This window comes from Urocitellus parryii, chromosome 1 (assembly GCF_045843805.1).
Source record: "Urocitellus parryii isolate mUroPar1 chromosome 1, mUroPar1.hap1, whole genome shotgun sequence".
Taxonomy (NCBI): domain Eukaryota; kingdom Metazoa; phylum Chordata; class Mammalia; order Rodentia; family Sciuridae; genus Urocitellus; species Urocitellus parryii.
This window is the reverse complement of record NC_135531.1, coordinates 96,550,730-96,572,172: the sequence shown is the minus strand read 5'-3', so window position 1 is coordinate 96,572,172 and position 21,443 is coordinate 96,550,730. Positions and strand designations below refer to the sequence as shown.

The following is a 21,443-nucleotide window of genomic DNA, read 5'->3' as shown; positions in this document are numbered from 1 at the left end:
GTTATCGAGTATAAATCATTTATATTCAATTATAATATTTGCTTCACTTAGATCTATAAATGAGAGCACAACTATCTATAATACAGATTGGATACACATTTGAATAGACATTGTTTACATTTTCATGGTTAAAGATGTTTTTTGAGAAAAAATTTTAGCCCGGTGCAGTGGTGCATACCTGTGATCTCAGCTACTCAGGAGGCTGAGGCAGGAGGATCCAAAGTTCAAGTCCAGCCTCAACAATTTAGTGAGACCTTGTCTCAAAAAATAGAACAGGCTGGGGATGTGGTAGAGCACTCCTGGTCTCAATATCCAGCACCCCCTGCTCCCCACAAAAAATAAATCAGTTCAAAGCCTGCAGAATCCTAGTGTTTTGTGGGAAATATTTCAGAAGCTCAGGTGGATTCTGAAACTTTAGGCTAGCCCACTATCAGGTGGTTCCCACAGAGGCCTGAGGGTTGTCATAGATGCTTGGGTTCAAATACGGTTAGGAAGAACAGCAAGCCGAGGAGGCCCCGATGTCTTCTGTTTAGTTACAAATACAAAATAAAAACTGGAGGGTCATGAAGCAGGGAGTCTGTGAATACAGCGGTGAAGGCACATCTGTTCAAAGGTCCCAGACCACAAACAAAGGGAATCGGCAGGTCACGCCCTGGCTTTGCAGGGATGGAGAGCACAGACCCACAGGCTGGGCCCATCTACCTGGGGACCTTCAGGAAAGCTACCTGGAGGCCTCCAGAAGAAACGCAAAGCATGTGGCTCTCTTGTTGGGGGGTGGGGGGTTCAGCGGGATGGTGAAGGAAGTGACTGGGGTGCCCACGACCCAGGGAGTTTTGGAGAAAGGGCAAGTGGTCACTGAAAATGGTCATGGCTAAAGCTGTGTGAGAATCTGGGAAGGAAGAGCCAGAAAGAAGAAACTGAGTGGCTTAAGAAGTACTGGAGGAAGAGGAGGAGGAAGAGGGGGAGGCAGAGGGGAGGGAGAGGAGGCAGGTTGTTGAGGAAGACCTGTGGGAAGTAGGGAAAGAATAAAGAATTTAAGGCAAGTGCAGAAAGAAACAAGCGAAGGGTAAGAAGTTCAAAGGCTGCTTTGAAGATCTAAATCCACACGGATAGTATATGACAAATCTTGTAAAGTAACACAAATGGCTTAAGAAAAAAAAAAGAAGGAACTCAGGAAAGGAAATGAGAATCAGAGCTTATTGAATTGACAGTGTTTGATGTGACGGAGTGTTGACAACTTATTGGAGGGGGGGCTGCTTGATAGTAAAGAACTTGAAATAAGCCCTTTTATAGTAATCTGATCAATGAACATGTATGTGAGTTCCCACATCAACATGTGACAGCAGTACCAGAAAGCAAGAGTAACTTGTACTCTCATCAGGACTGCAGGAATTTAGGAGGGAAAGAATAGTCTTCTTCATCAGGGACACTCTAATGACAGCCTTTAGGAAAGAATGAGGATAGGCAAGGCTTATGAAAGCTTCCTGGTCCCGAGAAGGAAATGAATGCCCTGGGTTTGAAATACAGGTTCTAGCTTTTTTTTTTTTTTTTTTTTTTTTTTTTTTTTTTTTTTTTTTTTTTTTTTTTTTTGGTACAGGGGATTGAACTCAGAGGTACTCGACCACTGAGTCACATCCCCAGCCCTATTTTGTATTTTATTTAGAGACAGGATCTCACTGAGTTGCTTAATGCCTCAATTTTCCTGAGGCTGGCTTTGAACTCACGATCCTCCTGCCTCAGCCTCTGGAGCCGATGGGATTACAGGCGTACAATACCCCACCTGGCAGGTTCAAGCTTTTAATGGCCTACCTTTGGATTTAATGCTGTAGTTGGCTAGAATGCTACAAAAAGCTGTCCTCTGTGTGCAGGCACTTTTACCTACTTTATACTATTTAGAACTAAAAACGGCCCTATGTGAAAATATCCTGGCACTCAGATTGGAAACAAAGGTTGCACATGGCGAGTGAACGACCCGAGATTCCATAACTGGCAGGAGGTGGGTCAGGTGAGGGCTCAGGCTCCACTGACGGGTTACCACTCACATCTTCCCTTAGCAGCTGGCCTTCCCTTAGCAGCTGTGGTCCAGCCTCACAGCCCTGAGATGTTGCCCCTTCCATCCTTCTAGGACCTTTCTGGGGTGGCTTCTCCATGGCAATGACCTTTCCTCTTTTGAGGGTATTTGGTATTATGGAGATCTTTACTAGCCTTCTAGCAAAAACTAAATTAGAAGCAAGTAATCATAGCATGACAAGTGTACAAGATTTCCTAGACAGGAAAGTACTCTGTCCTGCCCACTCTCTCCCTAGTTTAGAACCTCCTTGTGGCCAGTGGCCAGCTTATACAAACTTTGTATACTGTATTCAGCAAAAGATCATCCTAATTGGCTAAAAAAAAACAAACAAACAAAAAAAAAAAACAAATGAAGGCCCCCAAACAACTATATTCAAGAAGCCAGAGTACAAGTATTTATAATATGTATAAAGTACATTTTTCAAAAGTAGAACTGGATCACTGCTAACACAATTGACTATACAAATTTCACCTATAATTCTTTCTGCAAAGAATAAATACCATAGATGGGCCAAGCCAAGGCCACTTGGAATCCAAAGATGAAGGGAATGTTTCTTGGCCTCTCTTCAGCTGTGTGATGTCACCAAAGAAGTGCTCCAGAGGGAAGGCTTGGATAAACTTATGACCTCTGTTTGGCCCTGGGTTCCTCAACATTTTTATGGGAAGGTCACTAATAAACTAAGTGTGTAAATGCTCTACAATCCAGTTTTAAAAAAATAATAACTGCTACTGGTGCTTACTCTACATATTTTCTGCAAAACACATTTATTTACCTTTCTTTCTAATAAAATACACCCAGCAATAAATAAAAGGCAGTAAAAATATCCATGGTTTGCTATTAAACTTGATATATTTTTAATGACAAGTTTTAGTATACTGTTTTTGGACAGATCAGGCATTATTTGGAAACAAGCATCCAGTGAGGACATGACTGAGATTAGCACCAAGGTACAAACACAATTATTTGTCCCAAGTAAAGTGTCTGTACTGAGAATTTAAATGTCTCCCCTGAAAGATCAGATTGCATATTAAAGTGGTCGATATACTTCTAGCAATGAGTCACTTGTATAAAAACACCACCATAAACACATTAGTCTTTCTGGGGTTTTGTTTTGTTTTTTAAGTTTTAACTACAGTCTGGTGAGTTCAGTTCATCACATGCTCATATAAGCACAACAATGGCAGAGAAAGAGTCTTTGGAATTTCAGAGTCTTTCTTTTCCTTCTTTTTTATAAAGAGAACTTCTCAAGAGGGTGATTCAACCATTTCTCGGAGACATAAGTAAAGTGACCTGAAAAAAGGAGGACTTCTTCAGTCCCCACAATTAGCTGGCCACTTCATTCTGTGGGTCTGAAAGAGTAAGGCAGGAGCCAAGGGCACCCACGTGATGCCCTCCTCTGTTGGTCCTCTTTCTCAACAAGTCCTGCTTGGTCTCAGACATCCTCCTTGCCCACCTCATCTTTTCCCATCATCCCTCAAGGGAAGGATTCTTTAGGCAACATCAGGGAATCCCACCTAAACAAAATCCCTTCAGGAGCAGCAGAGTTTGAAAATGGCTTCAGAAACTAGAGAATAGTGTTTTGTTTCCTTGTTTTGGAATTCTGGGCAAAGCACAACTTTTCTGGATCCCTAGGTGTTTAAAATAAAGCAGCAGGACGTAATAAAACCACCCAAATTAGGTTTACCAGAAACTTAGATACACTCCTTTCCTTTTTGCAGACCATTTAGGACAATGCTCCCAGAAGGTCACCACATTAAAGGAAGCACAGCCTGGGAACAGCAGACGTGACATCTGTTGAACTTACTTTTCCATCTGTCACTGACACAGGCCACGTACGCATCTCCAGAACTCTTGGGGTCTCTAAGGGGCTTGCTAATCCATTCCTTCTCCTTTGCCCTTAGACCATTCCAAACACAGGATGATCTATCCTGTTCTTAAAGACCTCCAAGCAAGAGTCCACAATCACTTGTAGCCAAACATTTATAAATAATTTCCCTATGGCCTTTCCCCATTGCTCTGGATACACTTATACTTCCCATAGCCCTTCCATAAAGGAAATAAAAATATTGTAGCCAGGAGCTTGATAAGACCTACATAAATGACTTTTTTTTTTTTTTTTTTTTTTTTTTTGTGGTGCTAGGGAGTAAACTCAGGGCCTCTATACTCCCATCCCCCCAAACAAAATAATTTCTTTTTTCTTGATACTGGGGATTGAACCCAGAGAAGCTTTACCTCTTGAGATACATCCCCTCAGCCCGTTTTATTTTTTTATTTTGCAACAGGAGCTCATTAAGTTGCTATGGCTGGCTTTGAATTTGTAACCCTCCTGTCTCAGCCTCCTGAGTCACTGGGATTACAGACCAGCACCAAGGCACCCAGCAATAATTCTTAATCTTACCCAACAATCAATGTCATGAAAATTTTCTGATAAAAAATTAACTGAAAATTTATAAAGTATAGGTATACACATTCTGCAAGTGTGTTCTATTCAACCTTTTATGGAAACTGAAAGTTAAAGAAGAGCTTAACCATTACCCCTATCCTGATCTGGAAGAACTATAGAACTGCTACAGGAACTATGACCATTTAGAATTCAATGGAACTGATATTAGAAAACATTAATGCATTTGAGGTCAGCCTGGGCAACTTACAAAAATCCTGTCTCAAAATAAAATTTAAAAAAAAGGGCTGGGGATGTAGCTAAGGTGGTAGAGTGCACCTGAATTCAATCTCCAGTACCTTTAAAAAAAAATTTTTTTTTTAATACCTAAATCTAGGAACTTCTCAATCACAAGAGCCTAAGGCCAAAAATAGGTTGGAGACCTATGTACAGATTAAGCCCAATTTTATAACATATAGCCCCAGAAATGAAATATATGACTAATCAAACAAATGAAAATATTATTTTTGTCAGGCACATGACCATGGGTACACAGATCTAGGCTTGAAAGGCACTGACTCAAACCTGGGAAAAAATGGATTGCTGATTTTACTTCTTCTGGACACAAGTGTTCACTATTTCTAATAATCACATAGGGCCAAACTATGCTAGTAATAAAAGCTTTGTGCTCTAACTAGTGGCTCAATTGACCTGCAGTCCCAAACCAGAAATAAGGTTTATATGTAAAAATCATCAGTGCTGATAATCCGAGAAAAAAGCAACATCCCAAATGACCACAATGACATCTAAACACAGTGTCTGGCAAATATAGACTAGGAAATGTTCTGTCAAAATAAAGATGTGAAACCAGGAAGCAGATGGCAAAATTCTTTCTAAACCTTAAGGAACATTTTAGGCACTGCTGACTGTTCTCGAAAATAAAAAGAGATGTTTCATCAAGGGTAACTGAAGCTAGTCACCATAATAACTGCTCCAAGCCTCTCTACTTGGCTCACGTGGCTGGCTTGAGAGGGGAAGTGGCCCTCGTCAGGGCATGAATGCACACCCTGCAAGGTGAGACTGAGGCAGCTCGCTGGCATTCTGGAGGAACTCCAGAGGCCTGGGCTGGGTTTCAGTCAAAGGCAAGGAATCCTCAACTCTACTTTTTGTAATAATGCTTTGTTAGGCAATCACCTTCTCTATTTGAGATTTCTTTTACGTTTTTGTCCCATTTTCTTGTTTTCTAGGCTGTGTATACACCTGAACCTTTCTAGACAACTGGGGAGTAATAGTATACACTTGTATGCTGCCTTTTCCCCAGATCTACTGCACTGATGTTTGAAAGACTCAAAGGAAACCATTAATAATGGAATATTTCATATTTTATAGACAGGGAAACTGGCCTCAAGAGGACAGCTCTTCATTCATATAATTTACATGAAAGCAGTTCTTTCTATAGGTCATAAAGTTGTAGGTGATGCGATAAAATGGGCTAGAAAAAAAGGATTTTTTTAGAATGGGGATGATACAAGATCGATTTCTGTAACTGCCTTTTTATTCCTGAAAACCTTTTATTCTCAACCTAAACCTACCTCTACTCCTGGGGACTTCCCAGTGTATTTCTTTATGTCTTCTAGAGGCCACATGTTAACAACACCTTTTGTGATCTACATGAGTACAACTATATACATATGCAAAAGTATACAGGTATATGCCAAAGAGAAAGTTAAACCAAGAGCACTTTTAATTTTAGGTGGGGAGCAGGGGGCACTTGCTGGCACTTAAACCCTAGCCTTATGCATGCTAGGCAAGTACTCTATGCCTAGCTGTACCATCAGCCATAAAAGTACTTTAATACTGGCTTAATAAATGCTCTCTTATCTACCTTACAGACTATAAATAGTATTTAGGCTTAAAAATATACAAAACAAAATTCTACATTTTGGCTTTTTTTGGTGCCGGGGATTAAACTCAGGGCTTCACATATGGCCAGGTAAGCACTTTACCACTGAGCTACAAAATAATTTTTAATATAATCTATAGAAATGTTATCCCTTTTCATTCCTCAAATCATCTTCAGAAAGCCAGAAAAATTAAAATCTTGTAGCTGATAGGGACCAGTTAAAATACCAGAATTATTTTGTCATAAACAATATTCTTCTACTTTATATAAATGTACATATACATCTAATCTTGGCATAATTTAAAAGTGATTATTGATATTTACAAAAATCAGGTCCAAGTGTTTTTCTCATTTTGTCTCTATTTAATCTATGCCAATCCTCAAGATGGTGTGAAAGTGGGAAGAGGGGTAAATGTGGATCCAGAGCTGAGGCCAGGGCTTCATTCCTGGGGGCCTACTTTTGCTGAGTCTCACCCAGAATCTTGTCATTTTAGGCAATCATTCAAAATTGAATTATCACTTCCACTGGCCCTGACGCTCCATGTCAACAGTTATTTCTTGCCTTATTCCCCTCAGTAAATATAAACAATTTATAGCTAAGCTGAGTGTAAGAAAACAGTTAAGGCCAAAAGAAGCTTCATGTGTGCTGCTACAGACTCTTGATAAGCCAGAGCTCAAATCATATACTTAGTCTTAACAAGAAAGCAAAAGGAGGGAGGGAGGAAGGGAGGGAAGGAAGGAAGGATGTTATCTTTTAATTCACTAAATATCTTGACTGAGGCTGTAGCTCAGTAACACTTGCCTAGCATGCACAAGGCCCTGGGTTCAATTTCCAGTACCACAACGAAAAAAAAAATTGTTTATTTAGAAAAATTCTAAACAAAATTAGTAAATATATTTATTTTTATAATTTAACAAGCACATTTTAATAATCTTTTTGTTTCTATACAAAACAATCCAGAGCTTTCTGAAGAAAAAAGAAAAAAAATGGCTACAGAGAAACTACAGAGAACCCTTTAAACATAAACATGCATGGTTCAAATAGCAACAAGAGACAGGGCCTTTGTCATCACTGGTGAGCCGGTTTATTCCAAAACTTTAAGCAAATAACAGTGGTTCTTCTGTATCTTTTCCCCAAAAAACTTTATTATAAAGACCCATCCTTCATCCCAAAGGGTCATTCTTACTAATGAACCATGCCAGGCTCAGTAGCACACACCTGTACTCCCAGCTACTTGGGAGGTTGAAACACAGGGATCATTCGGAGGAGGAAGATCACTTGAGCCCATGAATTCAAGGCCAGCCTGAATACAATAAAACCCTGTTCTCAACAACAAAACATGACAGAGGAGAACCCTATGGAAGAAAGAAAATGAGAGAGAAAAATAAAAAATAACAGTATAGCATAAATATTTTTACCCTGAATAGCAAGGACTTTAGATAACATGTGGTAATAATTTTATGTACCTCAAAGTACATAAAATTTTAACAATATTTAAAAGAATAAAAAAAATCATCTTCTTGACTAAGTGTTTCAAGGCATGTCAAACTGCAGGTTTACATATGACAAAGTATTATGGACCACCAAATATGTACAAATAGGAATTGCAAGCATTTCAGTTCACTGAATATCCAAACCAAATAAGGTGCAAGGACCTACAGAATAAACACAAAGTCGGTCTACAGTGTTTGAGTTAATGGGATTTAAGACCCTTCTATTTTGTTCTGCAAGATAATTTTGAATAGTTCTGTTTTGTGTGTCCACAGTCATTCAGATAAAGATTTTTTTATTCTGGAACTCAGAATATTATAGGCCATAAAAAGTTTCAAACTCTAATGTTGGTATAATCTGATTCAAACATTTAAAAATAGATCCACAGCTTTCATAAAAGTCCCTTGTCTATTGCAAAATATAACTTTTAAACAAGAATGTACCATACTAACACTTGTAGTTATCAATAAAACTGACTGAAATAATCACTGAAATGTCAGTCCAGGAGACACTTGATCTTCCTGTTTGGCTGGCATAACAACCTACATTTCTGTGCATTATATACTGACACCCCTAATAGACTTCCTATGCTGATTCTGGATGTTCGTGGGAGGCAGATGAATGAATTTACAGTTATTTTACTGTGCGAGTGTTGGTTTGTTAATAATTTGACTCTTAAATATTTCATTTGAGTACGTGGAAAATGCAAAACTCAATGGCTGATGTACTAGCAGGAATGAGAAAGCTTTAGCCTTAACTGAGTGCACACAGGATTTAAAACACAGGCTGTGTTCAACTGAGAAAAGAAGCAAATACAGGGAACATGCCGAAAAAACACTGGTTGAAAGTAAGTAACCTAAGAGTACATCTAAAAAATGAAACATAATTAGAAATTCCAGAATGATTTATGTATGATCTCTAGAACTTTTCCCCATTTTTGTCCATAAAATGCTCACATATATTTTTAGGAATATACTGAGTAGGATATGAAAGAAAGAGATTTCATGTGCTGAAAACTGACCCATGACCAGTTTTTTTTTTTTTTTAATATTTACAGAATGAGTCTGTTAAGATTAGAAAAATTTGTTTTAGCAATCAACAAATGCAAGCCAAAAAAATTAAACACTAATCTACAGTAAAAGGTGCTACACAAGAGACATTTATTAATGTTCTGTTGTATTTACAGTTTTAATATAGCAAACCAAGGTGAATTACCACTTGGGCAGAAAGCACATCATTCTACATTTATAACGCATCAGTTTCTGCTAACACATTGTAAAAGCAAGTAGTACAGTATGTTAGGGATCATCTCAAAAGTTCCAAGCTAATACTTTCTTTGCTCTTAGTACCTAATCCTCTGGGACTCTAATTATACAGTGTCAAGAATTACATTTTAGTAATTAAGTTGCATTTCTCCTTACACTTTCTATTTTATACAGTGACAACACCTTTAGAATTCCTTAGGTACACACCACATAACAATAAGGTACTGCAAAATTTCAAATACAGACCATAAAAATTAATATTTATTTATCAATTAAGAACATACTTTTTTGACCACACCTTAAATGTATTTTTGTACTATAATTTTGCTTCCAGGTGTTCACACACAGTACAATAAATTTCTAGATTAATTTTAACAGCAAATATGGATTATGTGCAGAAATGCAGTCATAACAAAATTTTTAACTTTTGAGAAAACCCCTTTAAAATAGCCAGCCTTAAACATATCTTACACTAAAATCTTTTAATTCCAAATTTGCTTTGAGATGGAGGATGACTAAAGCAAGACTGCCCCCTACTGACTAAAGGGACATGGCTCCATGCTATTTAAAATGACTACAAACAATACATAAGGCATTATTAATACATCACAGACTTGATTGCAAGAGCTTTTTCAAACATTAACCACTAATGATTCAATGATTACAGAATTCTGCATTAACTATTAAAATTTTACACCTAGGAACAAATAGAGAGAAATGATCTTTTCAACAGTACTTTATTTTTTAAAGCAGGTGATTATTCCTCTGTGTTCTGCATCTTGATTCACTTCCTGCAGGTGTTCTCTTGCTTCTTGAGAGAGAATTCATAAATGCAGGAAGGCCTTTGCCAGAAAACATCTGCCAGAGAAGGATATTGAATATTGAAACTCTAGTTAGCTTGTTATTTTGGCTGAGAGAAGGATGTAGTCACAAAAGAAAGCAGGATGTTTGGAGACACGAGAAGTGCATTTTAACATAGTTTTCAGATTACTATATAATGACATCATGGTATTCAATAAACATTCAATTTTTAGTCCTTAACATTATCAAGGCCTCAAAAACTAGAAAGAACTGGTCTGTTTCTCTAAAAACCTTTGAGGGTAGGGGTTTCTCTCTTCTGTTCTAACAAAAGAACAGAATGAAGTAACAATTCACCCTACCTTTAACCCTGTCAGGAATGACTAAAACTTAGAACAGAATTCACATGCTCAAGTAATCTTCCTAACACACCTGAAGCTACTGTTTACCCAGACAGTTCTGTCAATCTCACTTCCATTGAGGATGTTGATGATATCATGCTATATTTAAACAGACCAAGGCAAAATTTTAAAAACACACTGTAAACTCACAATTTCCATAAATACTTTTTAAAAATAAATTTTATAAAAAGCCAAAGCATTCTGGGGGTTTCTCTGAAAATAATAAATATATGTAATCCTGAAATATTTTAAGAAAGTTATATATGATTGAAATATAGGCTATCAGAATAAAGTCAATAGTGCCCCTCTCACCTTTTTTGGTGGTATTGGGGTTTGAACTCAGGGCTTTGCTCATGCTGGGCAAGCACTCTACCATTGAGCAATATCCCCATCCTGTTCATACATCTTGTTAAATGCACGTTTTAATTTAATACTTTGAGGCAATTCCATACTGGCATAGTAAATTGTTCTGATTCTCATGGAAATAACTTGGGAAAAACTACCAGTTACTCCCTATTTTAATGCTAAAAGACAAAACACTAAAGAGATAACATTGATTACTGTAGTAAACATTTATTGAGAAACCACTTCTAGTACCCAGAACCAAGTGACAACTTAATGGGATCAACTGACAATTGGATGGGCTCATACACAGGCCTTTAGTTTACCTTTCTCTCTCCAGTTACTATAAAAGCCACAGGAACTCCACCCCAGGCACTTTTTAAAATATTGTGCTTAGATTACTGGATACATCTTTAAAAGGCTGTCCAAATGCAGACAAGGTACAATACTGGAGGAAATTAACATAGCTTTTAAAAACCATCAACATTTTCGCAAACTCCAAATTCAGTTAATATTCAGTAAACCAATGATACTGACTACAAGAGCAACTGTTATTTAGATTAAGAGACATAAAAGATTTGAAGATCTCAGAATATACAGAGACATCAGAGAGACAAGGAATTATAAGGAACTATAAAAACCAAGAAGAAAAAAGAAAATTGGCAGACTGTTGCCAAATGGAGGCTTTTGTAACTAGGCCAGACTCATTACAAACCAAAGTGATTTCTGTTTTATCTGTTTTGATTAATGATGAAACTAATGAAACAATGCCTCTTAGGTCAAAACACTAGTTTGCAAGAACATTATGATACAGTACAGGCAACATTTGTTAGTTCATACTACTTCATCAATAGCCTTAAATGTTAAACCACTTTAACTCATGCAAAGACAAAGCCTGACACTCAACAATCATTTAAAATCCCTAAGAGGCTGGGAGTAGTGGCTCATGCCTATAATCCAGCTACTGGGGAGGCCAAGGCAAGAGGATCACAAGCTCAAGGCCAGTTTGGGCAATTTAGTGAGACCCTGTTTTTAAAAAAATTAATAAAGTGTTGGGGTTGTGGCTCAGTGGTAGAATACCTACCTTCCTAGCAAGTTCAAGTACTTAAATTTATCCCCAACACCACACACCAAAATAAACAAAAACATCCCTAAAGAGGAACTAGATAGGTTACCATAGGTAATCTCAATGACCATACAAACTCCAAATGAAAGATTCTTCTAAAAGGCACTGCTGTCTAAGACCCAGAGGCATGTTCACATCCACTTGACTAGCAATATCACATAAACACTGGTGGACTATATGAGCTGAAGGACAAACAGATTTTGAAGACTGTGGATATCATTATACTAAATTATGATCTGACCACTTTGGAAACAAAAGGGATCCAAAAGCCTATATATCATTTAAATGAAGAAGGAAGACAACCAAACCAGTTCTTATGTATGTTTTGTGAATTTTTAAAAATAGAAAATCCACTGTAAATACCATTTGTACTGTCTTACCACTCAAAACAAAAGTCCATTAAATCAAACTTTACCTTGAGAAGAAATTCCTTTAATAAAATGAGAGGTATTAAAGGAACTGGAAGAGGTGAAGTGTGTGCTATCATATAGAAAAAATTAAAATATTTGTTTCCTCACGTATAGCTTACCAAGATAAAGGAATCACTTACAAAAGGGCCCTAGCTCATTAATGCCAGGGCTTTAGGATAATTTTCCTTCTATTTCAAAAGACTTCTAAATACATTATACTTCATATGTACAAGTGCTTTTGGTACAACACAAATAGTGTTAGATATAATCAACTAAGTTACTACCTTATAGTTACTGTAGCGTATGCCTCATTTACCTGGCAGCATCAGAGAAGGTAGTGGTCCATAAAAATGTACTTTTCAGTGAACATAGTACATTTATTTTTTATTTTTTAAACAGTGCTAGGGATCAAACTCAGGGAGGTCTCTGCATCCTAGGTAAGAGCTCTACCACTGAGCTACATCCCCAGCCCTGAACAGAGTAAATAAGTGTAATTTTTACTTTTTACCATATCAAGTAAAGATGTTTCTAAAAGGTATGCTTCTTTTTGAACAATAATAAGGAACATTTACTTCCTCTCAGTCACACAATAGATGACACTGTGTCCACCTTTAGCAGTTTCTTCTGGTTTTTGTTATCAAGTAGGAAACCAGTTAAACTGAGGTAATTAATGTACCTTCCCTGTTGGCCTTCCAGAGCCTCCATGGGCTCTAATGGGGTACTTGACAGGACTACATGAGTGTCAATAGGCTTTTGTAACATCTGCTTTGGTCTTTGGGGGATCATTTCCAGGTTGGTTTTTTATTTTGGGTAGCCAAAACTGAAAAGTCACTATTCTACACTCTCCTCTAGTAAAATGCTGAATCTTAATACAGCACGAAAGGTGTGTTATTTTTCTGCTATGGTTATTTTTAAAATTTTAAATTTCCTTTCTGTGGTCTTTCTGACAAAAAGAAAGCCTATAGGTTAGCTTTTTTTTTTTTTTTTTCTTTTCTTTTCTTGAGGGGCGGGGATACCAGGGATTGAAGCTAGAGGTGCTTAACCACTGAGCCACATCCCCAGCCCTTTATATTTTGATACAGGTTCTCACTAAATTGCTTAGAGCCTCACTAAATGGCTGAAGCTGTCTTTGAACTTGTGATCCTCCTATCTCAGCTTCCCTAGTCACTGGGATTATAGCATGTGCCATAGCGCCTGGCTATAGTTAGCTTTTTTTTCCCATTTACACGTTTTATTTGGAAATGTTTACACAAGTACAGGGAAACTAAATTTTTGAGATAGTGGATACTATTAGATTATCAGTTTATTATAAAACAGACATGGAAATTATTTACATGATGAAAGATTTCAGAGCTTGAGTGGAGTGGGCAGCTTCATAGGACGCCATTTCAACAGAGATTCGTTTCAGTCTACCTACTTTCCAAGAATGTCTCCATCTCTAAATAAGAAATAATCCTTGTCATCTAGAATTACTTTGGTGCCTTCATACTTTGGGAGAACTTTACCTCCAACCTTTACGCTAACTGGCTGAATCTCTCCACCCTTTCCTTTAGAGCCTGATCCCACAGCTACTACTGGTGCTTGCAAAACTTTTCCTTGAAATTTTTCTGGAAGCATAATGCCTTCTTTGGTTACAGTTTTGGCTGCACTCCTTTCAACCAATACTCTGTCAAAAAGTGGAATAAACTTTCTAAATACTTGTCCAGCCATGACTCTGCACCACCGCAGCTCGGACTTCACTCTTGGTTAGCTTTTAACAAGTGACAGTACCATCAACGAAAGCAGGAGTCAATAAAAGAAAAGCTTTCTCACTTGATGGGTTTCCAGTACATCTTCTAACTAAATTTACTCTGAACTAGAGAAAGAAAGCTATATGCATTTGGATCTGAATGGAAAGTTCTTATCCCCTTCAATGGACAAAGCACATTCAATCCCATGGTATGTTATGGCTTTTCAGGCTCCCTCTGGAGATTCTGAGAATTAATAAGAATGTCATTAGAATTCTAAACGCTACTTTAAGTCTCCAAAACTCTTACTTTGAAGTTTTGAATCCTCTAAGTATTTTAAGAATGATTTTCAAATCAACTAGGATGTCAATGCTGGGCAGAAAAAGTAAACAAATGCTATCATGCCCTCTACTGGGGGATATGAATTTACTATACATAAATTTTTTTTTCTTGCAGTGCTGGGCATTGAACTCAGGGCCTTGTATATGCTAGGCAAGTGTGCTGTACCACTGACCTATTTCCCCAGAGCTGAAGCACTGTCAACAGTCCTGATTTCAAACAAGCTCCTCAACAGTTCTCACAGCATTATTATCAAGGACTGCCTGCTTTATATCATAACCCTAAATACTTTTATTTTTATTCATTCATTCACTTATTATTTATTTATTTATTTTGCAGCCCCAAGGGGCTATATCCCCAGCTCTTTTTTTAATGGTGCTGGGGATTGAACCCAGGGCCTTGTGCATGTGAGGCAAGCATTCTACCAACTGAGCTATATCCTCAGCCCCTCCCCAGCTCTTTTTACTTTTTAAAATTTTGAGATAGGGCCTTACTAAATTTCTGAGGCTGGCCTCGAACTTGCTATCCTCCTATCTTAACTTCCTCAGCCTCTGGAGTTGCTGGGATTACAGATGTGTTCACCATGCCTAGCTAGATGTATTGTTTTAAATTCAGAACACTCATAAAACATTTCAAATTTTTAGAAAATAAAAAAATTTTCATTAAAGTCCCTAACAATCTAGGAAATCTGACTATTTCAGGCTTTCTATGCTATCTGTTATAGATAAAAAGCAAGATTAAATGCATTTCCCTATTAAAGATTCAAATTTTTATCCAGCTGAAGAACGTAGAGAACAGAGGGATGATGTCAGTTCTCTGAGAAATTCACTGCTGCCTATAGAATTCATTATTTACAAGAAGAGAGAAATCTATCCCCTCTGGATCTTTTGCACAGCAATGTTTTAGGGGAGATTTGTGGTGATTTCAGCCCTGTTTGTAAAGAACCCTGTAAAAAGCATTAACTTTTGATCTTTGCTATGTGAGAATTAATCCAAGGCTAACTGTATATTATAATCAGATATGTAGATGAAAGATGACAACAGTAATTGAATAAAACAGCACAGAACATCTGATAGGCCTCTTAAAGTTAGAATGTCCTAGACACAAAGACACACCACAGGCCTTAGGGCCCAAGCCAGTGTTAATCCATGTCCAGATTTTGTGACCATAATCAAATTCATAACGTGCCACACATTTTTAAATATGTAATATTAAGATTCTCCCTTTAAAAAAAAAACCACAAAGTACATAATCCCTTGGAGAAATAACTTTAACACAGTTTAAGCCATCTGTTACTTACATACATACATTTAATTCTACATGTAAAATGTTTAATACAGTATCTGACACATGGAAAACTTTATAATGGTAAGATTATATCATACTTGAAAAAAAATTTTGTTATATTCAAGAAGGTATAATCATATTATTCTCTTGCTTAAAAGTTTTTAACACTGCCTCATAACATGGCAAATTAAATACAGTACTTAATTTTCTTGAAGCATACACCATATACCTGAGACCACCATAAGCCTTCAAAACTGAGAAACCCACTTTTAGTACATCATTACCTACATAAACTATGATACCAGACAGCAAATACAAACTCATGTTCTCATGGGCTTAGCTTGCACCCAGTTAACATGTCAGTGGGTTAAAGGGCAGCTCTATGAACTTGATGCTTCCACTGAAAATGGGCTTAATACTCAAGATCGTTAAGAACACTGATTGAACCTGTTTTCTAGTCTCAACTCTTTATATTCTTTTATGTTCCCATTGAGTTGTTGTCATTTGTATTTCCCTGCCTCTATTTCTTTTCTTTTTTTTTTGGGGGGGGGGAGGTATGGCATTGGGGATTGAACTCAGGGGCACTGGATCACTGAGCCACATCCCCAGCCCTATTGTGTATTTTATTTAGAGACAGGATCTCACTGAATTGCTTAGTGCCTTGCTTTTTCACGGAGGCTGGCTTTGAACTCTCGATCCTCCTGCCTCAGCCTCCCAAGCCTCTGGGTCACTGCCTCTATTTCTGTTCTGTACTCTGCCTTAAGTGACTCTGAAATTTGTTCCCACGCTATCCAAATTTCCACTTGCTAAAACTCTGTCATTTAACATTTGTCACTACTGCTACACACATGTTGTTGTAAACCTTGTGTACTGACCTCTGAGTGGTACTCAACATTCCACTCTTATCATCCACACAGCTCCCAAAAACCCAAGGAATAGAGTCACGAGGGCCTAGATTGTCTTACCAGAGAGCTTTATCTGGCATATTCTTTTCCCAAGGTTCCCTATCTCTTCCTTTAGGTAGCTATTTCTGTCTACCACTGTAAGATGGAGTCAGCCTCTTGGGAAAACCATGTGTGAATCAAAGAGCTTTGGCAGGGCTTAGTCCTCCTGTTCTAAGCAAGGAGAAAGGTCCTTTCTCCCCTTCCTTCTGTGGGGTTTGACTCCCCTCACCACAAGAGTAATAATATATGGGTGTGATGCGAAAGAAGTCACCAGGGAAGTTGTAAGATGTAAGATATAAGCCTGTTGGGCATAGTGGCACATGCTTGTAATCCCAACGACTACAGAGGCCGAGGCAGAAAGATCACAAGAACAAAGCCAGCTTCAGCAACTTAATGAGACCCTCAGCAACTTAACAGAGAGCCTGTTTCAAAATAAAAAAAATTAAAAGGGCTGGGGACATATCTCAGTGGTAAAACACCCCTGGGTCTAATCCCCAGTGGGGAGGGGGAGAGAGAGAGAGAGAGAGAGAGAGAGAGAGAGAGAGAGAGAGAGAGAGCAAGCGAGCGAGAGAAGCCTTGTTGAGCTTATTAGTAGCCCAGACAAATGGAATTCCTAAAGTACTCTTATAGTCTCTCCTCCTCACTCTGGCCTTAGGGACTCTACATGATTAGATAAGAGTGATTAGGCATGAAGGGTTCCTTCTGAATACTGTCCTCTGGAACTGGAACAACACTAAGAGGATGTGAGATTTAATCAAGCAATGAAGCTTCCTGATGACAGCTTTAAGACCGTTCCTTCCTTGGTATAATTAAAGCATGAGATGATGTTTTCTCCTATGGCAGTTTGCTCACTTGCCCTTATCAATGTTTTTTTGTAGACCACCCCTTAATAATGTAGAAACTACAAAAAGACAGGGACTGTGCCTTCCTTACCTTCTATTTACCCTCTATCACAAACACTTACTCTAAAACTGAATAGAAATCTTCAGTGTAGCATGATTACACTGGGATAAGAACACAACCTCCCCCACACCACCCCCACCCCCACCCCACCCCACCCTCATACCTTTAATAAATAAAGAGAACTCTGGTCCTGGGGAGATTTGAGAAAGTTTCTGGCATCTTCCGGACTTTTGCATAATTAATAAATCCTCTGAGAAACAGGAGAAAGCCTAATTTAAAAAAGAAAAGTCAAGTGAATTTATAATTTCCATGTTAAGTCCCCACCCCAGAAATATCCCTCTTGATAACAATTCTTTGTCATTTTTCTGCTAAAGGATATTAAAGCATGAGCAATTTCCAGAATTTCCAAAAGATTTTTTATACCAAATTATCCATTTATCAATGAGAAGGCATAATCTCATGAGCCAAAAGTCTATTTTGCATATTGAGAATCTAATAGGTCTAAAAAGGAAAAAGAAAAGATGAGGCCAGACATTTATATTTGAAGGCCACACTATCTACTGAGTTTAAAAAATAAAAAGGAAGAAAGTAAGTAAGTAATCCAAGATAATAAGTTCCAAAACAGGGAGAAGTTAGAACAGAGTTTTTCTCAGGTAAAAAATATTCTAAACTTTCTTGAGATTTTTTTTGTTGTTGATGACAGTACATAAAGCTGTCCACTAGATGTCAGGATACCTCCACCTATTATAGCATTTCTCATATTCTCTGCTATTAAGCTCTTCTTTCTCTACTCTCATTAATGCTGTTTTTGTTTGTTTGTTTTAATGACTATACCAGAGTCTACCCATTTACAGAAGTCTGCCCTTCTTGAAATGGTTTGTGGGGAGGTGATGCTACCCCTCCAATGGAAACCACACACTCCTGACTCTCCTTCAGAGATGGTCCTTGAGTTTTGAGTACATTTTAAACACTGCTATTGAAAGATACATAAAGTTTACTGTATATAGTAAGCTGGGCTCCAGTTTACTTACTGACTTGTACAACATAACCACAGTCTAATTTTAAAACATGTTTCTTACTCCCCCAAACCCTGTGCCCATTAGCAGTCACTACCCTTTCACCTGTTCCCTCCTCCCTCTTTTTTAGTCCATCACTTTCTTTTGGACACATGTTTAAGTATACTCAGAGGTGGAAAACTTTGTACTCAGGAGAAATGATTTGGGCAATAAGCAAGAGTTGTTGTGGCTGGGCTCAGTGAATCCGATTCTGTTTTGGCATCAAAAGCACACAGTAGGGCTGGAGTTGTGGCTCAGTGGTAGAGCACTTGCCTAGCATGTATGAGGTACTGGGTTTGATTCTCAGCACTGCATATAAATGAATAAAGGTCCAACATCTAAAAAAATATTTTCTTTAAAAAAAGCACACAACAGTAAATTAAGGGTTACCCTTCCAAATACTGGGATGGGCGTGGGGGGAGGCAGAGTCCTTCTAAAAGGGAGAGCATGTGACCTGTATATGAAAGGGATAGCTATGAATCAGCTCAGATCCAACCAAAGAGTGCTGTGTGGGATGAGAATATAGATCAGTTTTGCTGGATACTCCAACTTTTAAGAAAAGTAACATAAAACAAACAAACAAAAACCCCATGGATGATTTCTATGAAAAAATTTTGATTTTTAAATGTTGACAACTACAAGGAAAAAAAAAAAAAAACTGTGGTACAGCTAGACATAGTAACATAATCCCAGCAACTCAGGAGGCTGAGGCAGAAAGACTGCAAATTCAAGGCCAGCCTGAGTAACTCAGTGAGTCCCTGTCTCAAAAAATTTTTAAAAGAGCTGAGGATATATTTCAGTGGTAGAGTGCCCCCTGGGTTTATTTCCCAGTATTGCAAATATAAACAAACAAAACAAAGAGTTGAAACAAACCACAACCACAGGCTAGATGTAGTTCATGAGCTTCTAGTCTGAGACCCATGCCAAGTCCCTTGCAGAAGAAACTCCATAAAACAAGTTCTTCTCGAGAAAAGTTCCAAAAATGACCCAAACATTGGGTGCAAAAGCATATAAGTATAACCAATGTCTTAACATGTTTTTGCATATAAGAAAACAGTACACAGCAGGAATGATCAATGATAAAGTATCATAAATCCATCTTCCATGAAACTTTTAAATAAAAAGAAAATCTATCCATTAAATTTCTTTAAATAATTTATGCTGCAATCAACCAGTCTGCACACATACTTAATAACTCTGCTTTGGTTCATTCAGGATTTGATTTAACTTTAGACTTCAGGAAAGAGGGGTAGTCAGGCTTTCTCTTGAAAATACAATTTAGAGAATAAGCAAATCAAAGAATTATTCTCCCTAAGTTATTGTCTTGTTGGTAATTTTTATTATTAAACTTCTCAGTAATCAATGGAGGGGGAAAAAGAAAATCACTTTCTCTCTCTTCAATTACTGGAATTCCAATGACCAACAGCACAGTGAATGATGCTGCCTGCAGAAAAGGACAGGGAATAAAGTGATAAATGACTTGTATTTTCTATGTAAAATTTAGGGTCAGCAACACATGACTCTGTCAAACTAAGCAAAGCAGGTCCTGAATCTATTAAACCTATTAAGCACCTACTGGGTATGGTCACTAGGTTGTGCCAGGTCCATGAGCAGAATACCACCAAGAATCTTTAATACAGAGGCAACAAGAGGGCCCAAACCAGGAGGTAGGAGAAAATAGTGTCACCAATGGGGAACGTGGCAATCACATCAAACAGCTGCAAACAGCCCATCTCTTGCTTCTAAGATGTAACAACAGTGATGATGGCCTCTCTTATTGTATCATACACATTTTCTGTGGAGTGCTTGCCTTACATGCACAAGGTCCTGGGTTTAATCCCCAGCACTATACACACAAAACACACACACACACACACACACACACACCAACACCACCACCACCACCACCAACAACAACAACAAAAAGTAATAGTCTGAACTACCTGGATTTTTTTTTTTTGAAGCTTCCTCCCCACTATAAAATAATTCTTAAATGGTAAACTAAAGAATTCTAGAAAACCAATAACAGTCATTTCAGAAGTTATGTCTAATAAGGCTATCCATTTCTGTTGTCTACTGAGATCTAACCAAAAATGAACTATATATACTCATGAGTTTAATACACCTATGAGCAATTTGAGGCCGAGTTTGTGAACAACACTTTGTGGCAATAATAGGGAGGAAACTCCACAGATTAACCAGTCTTCTCATGAGTAATGCCCTACTGATCAAATGGGGATGAAGTATCCATAAATGGGTTAAGAAAAACCACTACAGACTCATGCACATTATTCTGATGGTGACAACAGCCTAATCTTTAAGAAAGAAACATTTTCAAAATTATACTTTTAATGGATAATTATTATATTGCTATGTAATAAGTGAGATGATGGTTTACTAAAAGTAATTTTACTTGTAAAATTTAACATAAATTTTTCTCTCCTTTTCTTATATTAGAAGTGCTTACCTAAAACCAGGAACACCCACCAGAGCCAGTACTGACCATCAAAGTATCCAGGGAAATAGGTGGAAAACTAAAAAACAAGGAAAACACTTTATATCAGCTTAACAAATACAATTTTACACAGTAATTTAATGGCGCATAATATACAAGGCATTTGTTAAACCACTGCTGACATTTAGCCCTTAGAAAAGTTTAGAAAGTGGATGAGGGGATGTAGCTCAGTTGGTAGAGTGTTTGCCTTGCATGCACAAAGACCTGGGTTCAATCCCTAGCACTCCCCCACACAAAAAAAGGCAAGTTGAAGTATGTTAATGTGTTACTGATTTGAAATGATCTGATAAATGCAAATCTATTTCCTTTCATGAAAAGCAGTCCTTTTATAGCTTTAGTTTTATGGCCTCCTTGTTTTTTTTTTTTGTTTGGTGCTATTATGGGCCAGGAAGTGCAATGACCAAACAGACTCCATTTTATCCTGAGACTCCATATCATGTAAGAAATGCTTCTCCTGTGGGAAAGCCCCACCTCTGTACCCATTA

General features: G+C 37.7%; 1 protein-coding gene, 1 non-coding gene and 1 pseudogene across 2 annotated transcripts in view; 1 reads left to right on the top strand and 2 right to left on the bottom strand.

Moving 5' to 3' along the window:
* Nucleotides 1-8,984: 8,984 nt before the first annotated feature.
* The window catches only part of Ndfip1 (Nedd4 family interacting protein 1), a 50,795-nt gene continuing 38,336 nt past the window's right edge, over nucleotides 8,985-21,443 (bottom strand). The window contains exons 6-8 of the mRNA XM_026384391.2: nucleotides 20,911-20,977; nucleotides 17,552-17,657; nucleotides 8,985-9,969 (exon numbers count right to left, since the gene is read on the bottom strand). Of these exons, the coding sequence (XP_026240176.1) occupies nucleotides 17,554-17,657; nucleotides 20,911-20,977 (171 nt within the window). The 3' untranslated portion in view covers nucleotides 8,985-9,969; nucleotides 17,552-17,553. The remainder of the gene's footprint in view (nucleotides 9,970-17,551; nucleotides 17,658-20,910; nucleotides 20,978-21,443) is intronic.
* On the bottom strand, nucleotides 13,602-13,933 carry LOC113179670 (10 kDa heat shock protein, mitochondrial pseudogene; annotated as a pseudogene).
* Trnaa-ugc (transfer RNA alanine (anticodon UGC)) lies at nucleotides 21,115-21,187 on the top strand. The gene has a single exon. It is a non-coding gene; the product is annotated as a tRNA-Ala (tRNA).